The 14,234-nt window shown below is 39.7% G+C and overlaps 1 protein-coding gene across 5 annotated transcripts in view; it reads right to left on the reverse strand.

The window, feature by feature from the left end:
- LOC140191404 (protein TANC2-like) overlaps window positions 1-14,234 on the reverse strand; it is a 745,351-nt gene that overhangs the window by 273,976 nt on the left and 457,141 nt on the right. For all 5 annotated transcript variants that reach the window (XM_072248798.1, XM_072248801.1, XM_072248797.1 and 2 more), the window contains one exon: window positions 2,634-2,782. In XM_072248798.1, the coding sequence (XP_072104899.1) occupies window positions 2,634-2,782 (149 nt within the window). The remainder of the gene's footprint in view (window positions 1-2,633; window positions 2,783-14,234) is intronic.

The raw sequence follows: 14,234 nt of genomic DNA on the forward strand, positions 1-14,234 counted from the left end.
GCATCCAGGCCTCAAAGGTGAAGTCTCCAGCTGAAGCACATTTGGGTAAGAAAACTGCACACAGTGTTGGATGCAATGCTGCCACAGCATCAACCATCCAAGACAGCAGATAGTCAGGTGCACAAAGTCAGCCACACAGACCTTGGTCAACGGATGAAGTCATTCAGGTCTGGAGCTGAAGTGTGGGCCAAACAGCATCCCAATGGGCAAGAACTCTGAAAACGAATAGGGAAAGTGCTCTACAAAGTAATCATGGACAGACTTCGCTGGCATTGCCACATCAACCAGTTGTGGCCACATGCTCTTGAAGTCACAACAAGTTGATCGGGCAGATTATTGAACACAGAGTTAAACCTTCATCTCCTCCTGGAAGAGCTCGATTTAACCCCGACCAGCCCAACCACCAGTCCTATGCAAAATCACGACAAGAAAGTGACAGCCTGCAACTACCAAGAAGTACTGATCACCAGCATAAGCCAGTTCTAATTCAAATCAACCATCAACTCAAATCTTACAGGATTTCAAGAGGGTGGTATTATGGCAAGCCAACACAACCAACGTCTATTGGTCATGTTACATACCCCGTGGGTATCTTGTGACTGTCTTATGAGCATGATGTAATGGTCTTGTGGAGGTCACATGATGTAATTTTCCTGCCAGTGTGAGGTCACGTGCTGACTTGTTCTCAACAGGTATATAAAGGGAAACCCTGGTGACGCAGTTTAGTTTTGTGTTAGTTCGTTATGCTACTCCGTTATGCTGCGTATTTGTCATGATGCAGTTTCATCTTAAAATGGAGTTTCTCTGTCTATTTTAAGGTGCAAAGATTGGTGCTGGCAGTTTTGCCAATTGCTGGCAGGGTTATGTGTGTTGCATCTATAATTTTCCCTTTTCAGTAGTATTGGAGAGTGAAGACTTTATTAAAGGACGGAAACCTGAAGGATCGGAATAAAGTTGGAGTCATTTGGCGGCTTTATAAAGGATCGACCTTATTGAGGATTTGTTTCAGAAATGGTGACCTATTATCTGAGATAACTCCTGCAAGAGCAGGGAAGTTTGAGCAGCGTCTACTCGTCAGCAAAATGTCAGTTCCTTTAAGCCGTTTTATTTCCTTCGTCGTGAATCCTTTGGAGAATCAGCAGTAACGTCACGTCTTTGAAGAAATCCGTTTCCAGAGAAGTCTCTCCTTATTGACTGTGTAAATTACTTGGACTCTCGAATTTACCATTTTAAGACTGGGTTCGAATTTACCACCTTAAGAACTGTTCTCGCATTTACCCTTTTCAGAACTGTTCCAGAGTTGCCTTATAGCAGTTAGCTTCTGGTTAAGTTAGTCATTGAATATTTTTCGCTATTATTGAGCAGAGTTTAATAAATGTTTATGTTTGTTTATAAAACATGCCTCAATTGATAATTCATTGTTGCCGATCATGTGACAGTCAGCTGACAACCAATCCCAGGCTGAGCTTCACTAATTAGTCATTGTTCCTACCAAAGCCTTGAATGTCCTTGGGTAAACTAGTTAAGTAGTTGTGCTTTGGAATGTTCTGTTGAGTATTGAGATCTTTGTAGCTGTGTGGTTTTATTGAATAAAGATTTTGTTATAAGCTTTGTTATAAGTGATAACTTATAGTTATAAGTGAGTGAATACTACAGAGGTTACGGTCTCCCCATGCACATGCAATCTCCATTTAAGCAAGATGTCATGGGCTAGAAGTCCAACAAAGTGTGACACACTGTACTGCAGGCATGGTACACAAGTTGTGGAAGCAGTAGACTTTACTTTATGCCATTGGATATGGTGCCAATCAAGCTGGCCATTATGCCTTGGATTGTGCCAAGGATCTTGTGAAAATTTCACCCAGCAGGGAAATGGAGAATATCTTACCTTAAGACTAGCAGACAATTTAAAAATGTTTACAAAAAAGTAAAACTAGAAGAATTTTAAAAGGAGATGTCAGGGGTAAGTTTTTTTACGCAGAGAGTAGTGAGTGCGTGGAATGGGTTGCCGGCTATAGTGGTGGAGGTGGATACGATAGGGTCTTTTAAGAGACTCTTGGATAGGTACATGGAGCTCAGAAAAATAGAGAGCTATGGATAACCCTAGGTAACCTCTAAAGTAAATACATGTTCGGCACAGCATTGTGGACCGAAGGGCCTGTATGGCGCTGGAGGTTTTCTATGTTATGAATCAATGAAAACACATGACTAGGGGTGAAAACAAAGGTTTGAACTCACAATGAGAAAAGTGTTTTTGGGATATATCCACAATGGTTTCCATTAATAATGTGCTGCACAGAATCACTCTTTAATACATTGATCATCATTTGCCTTACCAGCTCCATCAGAAAATATTATTGTTCTCTTCCCATATCAACCCATAATTTTCCCCACAATATTTATCCTATTTCAATTTAAAAGTTAATATTGGTGTTACTTCAATATGAACAAAATTACAGCTATTCTGCAGTTTCCTTTGTGTGGAATACATTTCAAGCAGTTTTATTATGATGCATTTATGTGACAAAAATGTTCCCTATGATGTTAATAGCCCAATTCCAATAATGCTAACTCAGTCCAGTATATAGTTTACAATAACAGAAGTAGTTACACATTGCCCGATAAATCCATACCTGATTTTCATCCTGTTCTTCCATACTGTATTCTGTGTTTGTTTGTACTTCTGAGGCTTTATCTCCCAACAGAAAGCCTAATCGGGTCATTAGTGTATTTGCAGCCTCATCAACCGAGGGTGGGGGTCCAAGTTCCTGTTCTGAGTCACCTGTGCAGAAAGACAAAAATAGACCAATGAAATGAAGTAAAATCACAGATGAAAGAACAATTGGATGGTGCATGTTATGATGGAGCAGTCCCTCTGACTGACAGTTGTATCACTAATTAACACGGTGTGCTGTAATATCTGTACAGAAGCAGAAATGGGAGCTTGCACTTGGTTTGATTTCCCTGCAAAATGATTGAACACTCATAAATTTGTCCTGCACACAGTACCAAGTGGATACTAAACATGAATATGTGCTTACACAAATAAGTATTCTGATTTACAATCATCTTTATACAACTAGAAAATATTTAAAGCTTAAATGAATACAAAATCTTTAATTCATTGCAATACTCAACATTATGGAAGTTTATTGAAGTACTTGAAGGAATTCTTCAAAATAGCCCAAAAGACCCTTTTGTTCTTAAGCACCACCTAAACATCATTTCAAAAACTATAATATACATTGCCTGTCGAGAAAGCAAGACGAAAGCCGTAACCAGTTTACCCCACTTGTACTGAAAGAAAAAGGAACCTAGGAAATTGTAAACAGGTTAATTATAGCTTGGAGGTTTCTTAACACAGAGAATGCATGATATCTGTGGGATATATGAACAAACAGAGCTTCTATAATTTTTCATTAATGGTAATATGACTTATTCAAAACAGACACAGGACATGAAATAATCTATGCATACATGATGTCCATCAACACAAACTGTGTTTGCAGTTTAACCTGAAAGGCGTTGAAACTAACAAATAGTTTCCAGTAGTCTGATCTATGAGCATATTGAAGATAAAAGCAGCTGTGCCTACAGAATGAGTATATTAACATAATTATTTGGGTGCAACTGCCTATAAATACCATCTTGCCATTGTATAGTATTTTCAGTTGTCGTTGGAGATGCTGATATATTTTTCATCTTTTATTATTATTACCCTGGTAACCCAAAGAGAAACAAAAGGAAACACAGAATTGCTGTAATGCATAGAAATAGAAAGAGGCTCAAATACCTCCCTAAACCTGATCAGTTACTCAGACTTGCTCTTTGTAGAGTTCCATGGAGAAAATGCAGTTTGTTTATGAGACCATTTCATTTCACTACAATCTGTGGTATTTAAAAATCACTTAGGCTCTGTGTCATCCTCTGGCTCCCCAAAGCACATAAGGCACCATCCATCTGCTGTCACATGCCCTGTTGTAGATGCAATTAGGACTGCAGCACTTTCATGGTTGCAGAAAGGACACCTGCTCAGGCTGATGGCTCAGATTCTTCTATGGCTCACAAAACAAATATATGCCTTGCATATTAATTATCTGACAGCATCTGTATTTTCCACTGCTAAAAAGACAATGTTTTTATACACATGCTGCCATTTTAAAATTTAAAACCTGTGACCAAATTGTTGAACTAACAAACCAATGTCAATGTATAAAAAAATAACTGAGGGGAAAGCCTACTTACTATTGAGAGTCACAGCATTAATTTGGAATGCAGCACTAAAGCAAAGACTAAATAGGGCTATAATTTTTAGTGTGTTATGTGTTTTGGTTCAGCTTTCACTCCCCCCCATCCCCTAGTGGCTTTCCTTTCATTGGTCTTGAGTTATTAAAATAAAATCACTGAAGTGATACTTCAACCTGCAGTCTCCATGAAGTGCAACAAAAGTGAAGCTGACCGTAATAATTAGTATCGACCAGTTCACTTAATCATCAACTGTCCATTTCCTTCAATATCTGCTACCTGACAGCTGAGTTCCTTCAGTGTTTTCTCCAAACTTTACATTAATTACTTCTTTGTCAAAATTTTAGTTCTCGCTTGTGCAAAGTCAAAAACTATTTAGAGTGTGGTGCATGTATGTGGGCACCTCTGCTTTTATAGCCTTTTTCACTATTATCTCATCACTGTTTAAAACATCCTACAAATAAACCATCGGTGATAGTGAACATTTTGGAAGCGACATTTGACATTCTGAAAGCAGAATGAATGAAAATGCAAATTGTACATGGTTGATATATAATATCATCATGTTGTTTTAATGAATAAATAAAGAGATTTTTCAGGCTGCCTTTGCAGAGTAGCTATTTCCCAATTTTATTAGTTGAAGTCAAGTCCCAGGAATAAAAAAACATCCATCTCCAATTAATCCAATATCACTTAAACCACATTAACCAGAGGCCAGGTCAGGTTTACAGAGCGAAGGAGGAAAGGAGAGAAAACTAATTCAAGGGTTACAAATGGATATCCATGGTGCGTCTTAGAAATATTTTATAAAATGTCCAAATATTAAGTATGTCTGGAAATATATAAATGAAGACAGCAGAAGGTGGTAATTAGCATGGATAAAAGGGTTACCAATGGAGAGCAGAAAATAAAGATGAAAGACATTGCTAGAGGAAAATTTAAACAAGTGGCAACTAGGAAGATAAAGAATTCCGGAAAATGGAAGCATTATGTTTGAATGAACAGATAGTGATGAAAGCAGAGGAGGTGAAGAGTACTGATTTATTATTGCTACATCTACTGAGATACAGTGAAAAGTACAAGGGTCACAACAAGGTAGATTGGGAGATCAAGCGTTAACCTTTTAGCTTTCAAATCTGACAGCAGTGGGACAGTCTGGTGGTACATGTTTTGAAGCCTTTATATCTTCTGCCTAACAGGATATAGAGGGGAGAAGAGAGGTGAGTGGGGCTCTTGATTATATTGGGTGATTTCCTGAGGTAATGGGAAATTTCAATGGAGTCAATGACAGGGAGGTTGGTTTGCATGATGGACTGAGTAAAGAGAAGTTTGATGTTCCTGAAGATGCCAGGCAGGAAAAGATTGCTACAATATGAGGGGGCACAGCAATGAACATTTTGAAATTAACTACTTAGCGTCAAGGAAGGCAGTGAGATTTAACTATAAAGAATTAGTGTGAAGATGCAGCAATCCTATTTTATATAAGTTCAAACTTATCGGAATTAATATGAGAATCAACAAGAAAAGGTGCTGAAAAGTTAATGCGCAGGTGATAAAAGCAAGAAATGTAGTTTCAAATGGATTTTAACGGAAGATCATTAAATGCTAACTCAGTATCTCTCTCCACAGACTTTGCCCAACCAGTGAGTATTCTCACCATTGTTCTTTTTTATTATTCTACTTATTCGACATAAATACCTAGCATACTCTCCAGTCCAGGACCTGGCTGTACCCAACCACACAAAAAAATCAGATCACAGAAATTGCCCCTGATCATCTTCCTCTGACCTCTACTATGAACTGAGGGGTCTGTGAACTCCAGGTTGAGAACCCCTGGAGTAGAAGAACTGCTCTTTCTAAGTACAGACACTCTCAGGATTCTGAAAATTGCCCATAACCCAAACTTTTTGCAAGTTAGAAATTCTGCCAGCTGAGAATGCAAATCAAACATTTTACACCCATTAAAATCCTACACGCACCCCGTGGCCTTCGAGCAGTGACAAGGAGGTTCTGGATTGCATTGAATTGAATTGAACTGTTGCTGTTAGTTAACAAATTTCATGTCACATGCCAGTGATAATAAACCTGATTCTGATTCTGGATTGAATTTGTTTCATGTGCCCTACACATGTACAAAATAAGATTGTATTAAAATATAATTCACCTGTGTGTTCTGCTGTGCATGAGAATCTCTAGGTCCTTGATGTTAATCCCATTGCAGATTCATGTACTTTAATTTTATAATAACAGTTAGTAACATTCTCAATGGCCAATTGTATGTGCTATATAGCAGAGCAAAGCTGGCCAACAGCATCTAAATTATACATAAATTTAGACAGAGGCTATGAACTATTGATATGCTTTAAGACGTTAAAAGTCTGAACTGCAATAGCAAAATAGGAATGAGCATGTAATATCCTCATATTAGAGAATGTACAATTACAATTCACTGCCAATGCATTAATATATTGTTAATTCAACAAGACTGACTGCCCCTTTAATAAAATTCTAGAAAATTAAATGTCATTGCTAACTACTTAAAAATAATTCATCAGAAATCTGCAAAGGCAGAGTGCTTCATCTCAGGAGACAGAATCAAAAGACAATCTGATCTTTCCTAAGAAAAGTCTCGCCATCTTGTCATTTTAACAGGTCCTTGTATTGAAAACACAATGCCCATAGCGCAACAATATTTTGCTCTGTACCAAAGGTAGCAAATATAGAGAATACAAGAGGAAGAGAGAATTCTCACATCTAGGCATTGTTCTATAATTCAATGAACATCTTTTGTGTTGATTGAATTAATTGCATTCTGTTCTTCAAAACACAGACAACATTTGACATTAATCCTCCCAGGATAGTATAATCTTTTTTAACGTACTTACCTGTTTTCTTATGTACAGCAACAATGATGTAATTTTTCTTGCACATTTAACAATAAGGCTTGAAGTAGTTGAAAGCCAAATTGGAAAACAAAGTCCCTTTAACCATTCAGTAGCAGCAGCAAATGCTCAAATCAAAGGGAGTACCTTGAACATCAGGGAGGGGAAGTCTGCTACAGGGATGTTACTCCCACTGTGAGCAATCTCATTAGCTAGAATTTCCAGCAGGCAAATAGATCCACACTACTTGTTTATTTCAAAGGTTTTAGCACGAACATTCAAACACATATTATACAGAATTAGAAACAATCTAGCAAGTTTTAGCAACAAGTTCACTGAAAGATGAATCGATTCCCAGTGTGTGATAATTTTCTCCCCCCTTCAAGGGAGAGGTGGGGGTCGGGTTACTCTAAGAACCTAAAGCAGCCATAGGTTGTGATCCATATTGGAATCAATGATGTAGGAATAAATTGGGATGAGGTTATGCGGGAAGATTACAGGGAGTGAGGCAAGAAATTAAAGAGAAAGGCATCAGAGGCAGTAATTTCTGGATTACAACTGGTGTCATGTTCCAGCAAGAACAGAAATAGAGCAAAGAGCTGAAGACAGCTGAAAAGAAAGTGCAGGAAGCAGGGTTTTAAAGTCTCGGGCAACAGAAATTTTTCGGAGAAAAGTGGGACTTTCTTTCTTAAGCAATCCCTTGGGGATACTTGCTTCCACTTCAATTCTGGGAATTGAAAAGTGTATTCATGTGATTTTGTTGCACATGGTTTTAACTGAACAATATCTTAGTCCAAAGGCAGATCTCCCAGCAACTGTTGCCTAAGCTACAGGGCACAAACATAGCATATAGATGTGGATGGAGACACATGCACATGATCTCTTTCCTTGTCTCCCCTTCGATCATTGCAATCCCTTCTCTCCTTCAGTCCCCTCCACTCCAGCTGCCTTTTGAAGTGTCCACCCCTTCACTGCCTTTAAACCACTGTGCCTTTACTTTCCACCCTCAAATCCCCTGTTCCATCAGCGCTCTTCTCTTTTGCCATTCCAGACATCCCACCCTGCAAAAACTCATTTCAGGGAGGTAGCACCATCAATTTGCAGGAGACTCCTGGAACTTCCAGGAGAGGTGGGATATCTGCAATAGAGTAGCTCCTTAGCAGCTAGCCAGCTAGTTTAAATAACGTTAGCTATGCTAATGAATGAATGACACCTGTTAAACTCACCTCAACATGTCTTTTACATTTACAGTCTTAACCTACCATGGGCAATAGAAAAGTCACTGTTGCAAACAGTGCAGCGAGCAACACTATCATTATTTTTGACCCCTATTAGGCAGGGGTACACTTTAGGGTAGTCTGGGGTGATGTACGTTTTATGTTTTCTTTTTTTGGATCTCTCTCTCGCACGCGCTCACTCTCTCTCTTGCTCTCTCTCTCTCTCGTTCACTCTCAAAAAATTGGTTTCCGGGATATTGTATATAATTTGCGGGCATCAGGGAGCCACTATTAACATGCGGGAGACTTCCAGAGCTTCCGGGAGAGGTGGGATGTCTGCCATTCCCCCCAACTCACTGACTGATAGACATTTGCTTTCTCCTGGGGCGAAAAGGTCCCTCACAGGTGTCACGGTACTTCCTCTCTGACACTCATGCTTAATTGCTGTACCCTCTCACAACAGCCTACATTCTCTGCTAACCATGACACTCAAGTCCTAGAAAATCTCAAAGCTTCCCAGAAAACTTCAAAGAATCTTCAACAACCTACCCAATGTTGCCTGATGGTAGGCAGAGGTGGATTCACCCTGCAGGAGTACAAGCATCTCATTCCATTGCCATCAGAGGCTCAACAGCATTGCTGCTGTTGTGTGACTGACTGAATGTTGGAGAGGCTTGCTCGCTTGCCTTTGACTCATCCGCATATCTCCAATTGCTTGTTATCTACTTCTTACTTGGAGCACTGTGCGAGTTTCTAATCCGTATTATACAAAGTATATTGAGACAGAACAAAAAGGATTCAAGGAATGTTTACAAGGATGTTACAAGAACCATGAGAACATAACATACAGAAGCAAGATTAAGCCATCCAGTCCCATGTTCTGTCCACCATTCAATAAAATTAAAGCTGATTTTATACGGCATCGATACTTACTAGTCTTATATCTCTTAAGTTGCTTTAAAAATTGAAGAACTATCAAACACTTTTCTGAATACACTAAATGGTTAGGATTCCACAGATCTCTTGGAAAGAGAGCTGAAACATTTACCAAACTCTGGGTGACGGATTTCTTCTCATCTCTAATCCAAATGGCTGTGATGGATATTCACTGTCTTTGGGCCAGGCTTTTTCATTTTTTGCCAAGCTCAGCTTTCTAAAAACAGCAGCTACACTTCTAAAGATCAAAGTGTTGTTTTGAGTATGTTAAACTTCCAACTACTATTCTTTCGTTTGCTTCCTGCTGTAAATGTGCAGATCTGTGCTAGTCTTCGGTTCTTAATGTAAATGGCAAGCAGTAATCAGTTTGAAGTTAAAAAAACATCTTTGCTAACAATCATTGTTTATATAACAGACTTGCTGGCCCCACAGTGCCTGGTCTAACTGCTGAAGAGGTACAGTGTACGACAATGGTGTTATGTTAATTAGGCTTGTTTCAAACTAGACAACACTGGCTAAATTATTTCGTTCAAGGGAAGCTTTCAGACCAGATTGATACTATCACTTAGCACATCAAATAGTTAATCTGTTAAAAGTTGGAAGATTGTGTACTCAAAGAGTCAGCATTCACATCATTAATTGTGGGTACATAGAAACTCTGACTCCAGAAGCCTCTGGACCACTTTTGTTAAAAGGTATCTGAAAAAATATCACATGTGTGTGAAGTCACCCAAGTGGCAAAGAAACGGTATAAATATAGAGAGCAGTTCAAGCATTTTAGAAATGGTCCAGGAATATCAAGAATGACAGAAACACTAAGATACTAAAAGCATTTTTAAGTATATAAAGGGTAAAACAGAGCTGAGGGTAGATATACAACCAATAGAAAATGACGCTAGAGATATCGTAATGAGAGATGCAGAGATGGCAGAGGAACTGAATGCGTATTTTTCATCAGTCTTCTCAGTGGAAGGTATCTGCAGTATACCGGACATTCAAGTGTGTCAGGGAAGTGAAGTATGTGCAGTGAAAATTATGACTGAGAAGGTGCTCAGGAAGTTTAATGCTCTGAGGGTGGATAAATCTCCTGGACCTGATGGAATGCACCCTCGGGTTCTGAAGGAAGCAGCTGGAGAGATTGCGGAGGCATTAACAATGATCTTTCAAGAATCGGTAGATTCTGGCATTGTACCGGATGACTGGAAAATTGCAAATGTTACTCCACTATTTACGAAGGGTGGGAGGCAGCAGAAAGGAAACTATAGACCTGTTAGCCTTACATCAGTGGTTGGCAAGTTGTTGGAATCGATTGTTAGGGATGAGATTACGGAGTACCTGGAGGCACATGACAAGATAGGCCAAAGCCAGCATGGTTTCCTGAAAAGAAAATCCTGCCTTACTAACTTACTGCAATTTTTTGAGGAAATTACAAGCAAGGTAGACAAAAGAGATGCAGTAGATGTGGTGTACTTGGATTTTCAGAAGGCCTTTGACAAAGTGCCACACATGAGGCTGCTTAGCAAGATAAGATCCTATGGAATTACCCGGGGAGTTACTAGCATTTGTGGAGCATTGGCTGATTGGCAGAAAACAGAGACTGGGAACAAAGAGATCCTATTCTGGCTGGCTGCTGGTTACCAGTGGTGTTCCACAGGGGTCGGTGTTGGGACCGCTGCTTTTTTACAATGTATGTCAATGATTTGGACTATGGGATTAATGGATTTGTGGCTAAATTTGCCGATGATACAAAGATAGGTGGAGGAGCAGGTAGTGTTGAGGAAACAGAGAGCCTGCGGAGAGTCTTAGATAGTTTAGGGGAATGGGCAAAGAAGTGGCAAATGAAATACAATGTTAGAAAGTATATGGTCATACACTTTGATGGAAGAAATAAATGGGCAGACTATTATTTAGATGGGGAGAGAATTCAAAATGCAGAGATGCAAAGGGACTTGGCAGTCCTTGTGCAAGATACCCTAAAGGTTAACCTCCAGGTTGGGTTGGTGGTGAAGAAGGTGAATGCAATGTTGGCATTCATTTCTAGAGGTATAGAATATAAGAGCAGGGATGTGATGTTGAGGCTCTATAAAGCACTCGTGAGACCACAATTAGAATATTGTGTGCAGGTTTGGGGTCCTTATTTGAGAAAGGATATACTGACATTGGAGAGGGTTCAGAGAAGATTCATGAGAATGATTCCAGGAATAGAAGGGTTACTGTATGAGGTACGTCTGGCAGCTCTTGGGCTGTATTCCCTGGAGTTCAGGAGAATGAGGGGGGAATCTCATAGAAACATTCTGAATGTTAAAAGGTCTGAACAGATTAGATATGGCAAAGTTATTTCCCATGGTAGGGGAGTCCAGGACAAAAGGGCATGACTTCAGAATTGAAGGACGTCCATTTGGAACAGAGATGTGGAGAAATTACTTTAGTCAGAGGGTGGTAAATCTGTGGAATTTGTTGCCACGAGCGGCTGTGGAGGCCACGTCATTGGGTGTATTTAAGGCAGAGATAGATAGGTTCTTGATTAGCCAGGGCATCAAAGGGTATGCGGAGAAGACAAGGGAGTGGGGATGACTGGAAGAATTCGATCAGCCCATGATTTAATGGTGGAGCAGACTTGACAGGCTGAATGGCCTACTTCTGTTCATATATCCAATGGTCTTATGGTCTTAACACAGAGTGAACTAGAATCCATCTGCCTTCAATTTCTGGGACGGATGATCAGTTCATCTGCAGCTCGTGGGTATGTCTTTTTAGCTTATAGGAATTACACTTATGTTTTGGAAATCCTTTTGTGTTTTAGCAATGGGTTGTAATCTGGAAGTTTTTTATAAGTTAGAAAGCCTCTGTGAGTTTTAAATGTGTTTTAAGAATTTTATCTGGATTTAAACATGTATCACTGAAAATAAGTAAAATGCGTTTAAACTACTTTGTGAACTGTAAGTATCTCCCATTCGGTAGGGAGGGGGAACCCGCTGCTCAAACAGTGGGTATTGGCAGCTAAACCTGCCTTGGAGAATAAACAGGGAAGTGAATTTTTCTTTGAAGGTTGAGTAGTTACAATAAAAGCTCCCTTTAGTGAGAGTGCCCGTGGCTATTTATATCCAATAGGGCATAAGGTCTTCACTTGAGTTTAGAACTTCACGGTCAGCAACCCAATACCATCACATGCTCATCTCCTTATTTTGAATAGTGAATCCTTGTTCTAGTCTTCCCAGCCAGAGGAAGCATCATCTACCCTGGCAAGCACTGCACAATTCATGAATATTTCATTGGTATCCCAAATTCTTTTGAATTTAAGAGTGTGGCTCCAGTCTGTTTAGACTCTCTTCATACAACAAATCTGCCTTCCCAGTGTAGGAAAGTTTTTCTGAACCCCCTCTACATTTCATTAGGAGTTTGAGGAGAATTGGTATATCACCAAAGACTTTTGCAAATTTCTACAAATGTACCATTGGGAGCATTGTGACTGGTTGCATCACCACCTGGTATGGAGGAGCCAATGCACGGGATCGGAAAAAGCTAGAGAGTTGTAGACTCAGTCAGTTCCATCATGGGCATTAGCTTCCCCACCATCGAGGACACTGTCAAAAGGCAACATCTATCATGAGGGACCCTCACCATCTGCGACACACCCTCTTTTCATTACTACCATCAGTTAAGGGGTACAGGAGCCTGAAGACTCACAGTCAATGTTTGCCATCGAATTTCTGAATGGTCCATTTAACCATGAACACTACCTTGCTATTTTGCTCTTTTTTGCGCTCTTATTTATTTTTTATATCTTCTTATTGTAACTTGTAGTAATTTTTATGTCTCGCACTGTACTGTTGCCACAAAGCAACACACTTCACACATAAGTATGTCTGTGATAATAAACCTGACACTTTCACAAGTATATCCTTCCTCTGAAAGGGAAACCAGACCCAATGCCTCGTGCTTTCATGTTTGCTTTATTCAGGCCTTGGTTACACATTAAATGAAATAATTTTTAACTTTTTTGTGTAATTCTACCAGGCAATGATAACTGTACTCTAAAAGCCCATTAATGATCCTGTTCTTTTGTTCTTCAATATACTCCCATTGTCCTACTCTCCTCACTGGCAACGTATAGACGCCTCAAGGATGCGTGCTTAGCTCACTGCTCTCATCTCTCTACACTCATGACTGTATGACTAGGCACAGTTCAAATGCCATCTATAAATTCACTGATGACACCACTGTTGTTGGCCAAAATCTCAGATGGCGATGTGGAGGCACACAGGAGTGAAATAATCAGCTAATTGAGTGGTGTCACAACAACAACCTGACACTCGACATCCCCTGGCTGGAAAGACTCATGTATTCTACTTAAGACACACTTATTTTCCACTTTGTCATTGTAATGAAAGGTATTGACCTGAAAAATTAACAATGTTTCTTCCTCCATAAGCCCTGCCAGAACTCCAGCATTTTCAATTTTTATTTAAACTTTTGTTATAGCTTCATACAATTTGGAAGAAGGCCAGTGGGTCCATCTAGTCTGTGCTGTCTCTGTGTAAGAGCCAGCCAGTTAGTCCCACACCCTGCCTTTTCCCTATTTCTTTCCTTTCTAGCATTTACCTACTTCTCTTATGAATGCCTTGAATGCCTTTACTACTGCCTATATTAATGTATTTGATACGTTAACCTATTGCTGCAAAAGTTAAATTTTGCTCATGTCACATGTGGATCCAGTGTTCACGTTATAGTTTCCTCGACACCAGTATGGGGAATCACTTCGCTGAGCACACTTGTTTCATTCCCTGTAACAGCCAGAATTTCCCATTTTTATTCCACTTCTTATTTCCAGTCCACAGCCTCCTTCTCTGTCAGGTCAAGGCTAGATGCAGATTAGAGGAACAGGACCTCATATTCTGCCTTGGCAGTCTCCAATCTGAAAACATGAACATCGATTTCTCTAACCTCCAGTAAT

Source organism: Mobula birostris, chromosome X (assembly GCF_030028105.1).
Source record: "Mobula birostris isolate sMobBir1 chromosome X, sMobBir1.hap1, whole genome shotgun sequence".
Taxonomy (NCBI): domain Eukaryota; kingdom Metazoa; phylum Chordata; class Chondrichthyes; order Myliobatiformes; family Myliobatidae; genus Mobula; species Mobula birostris.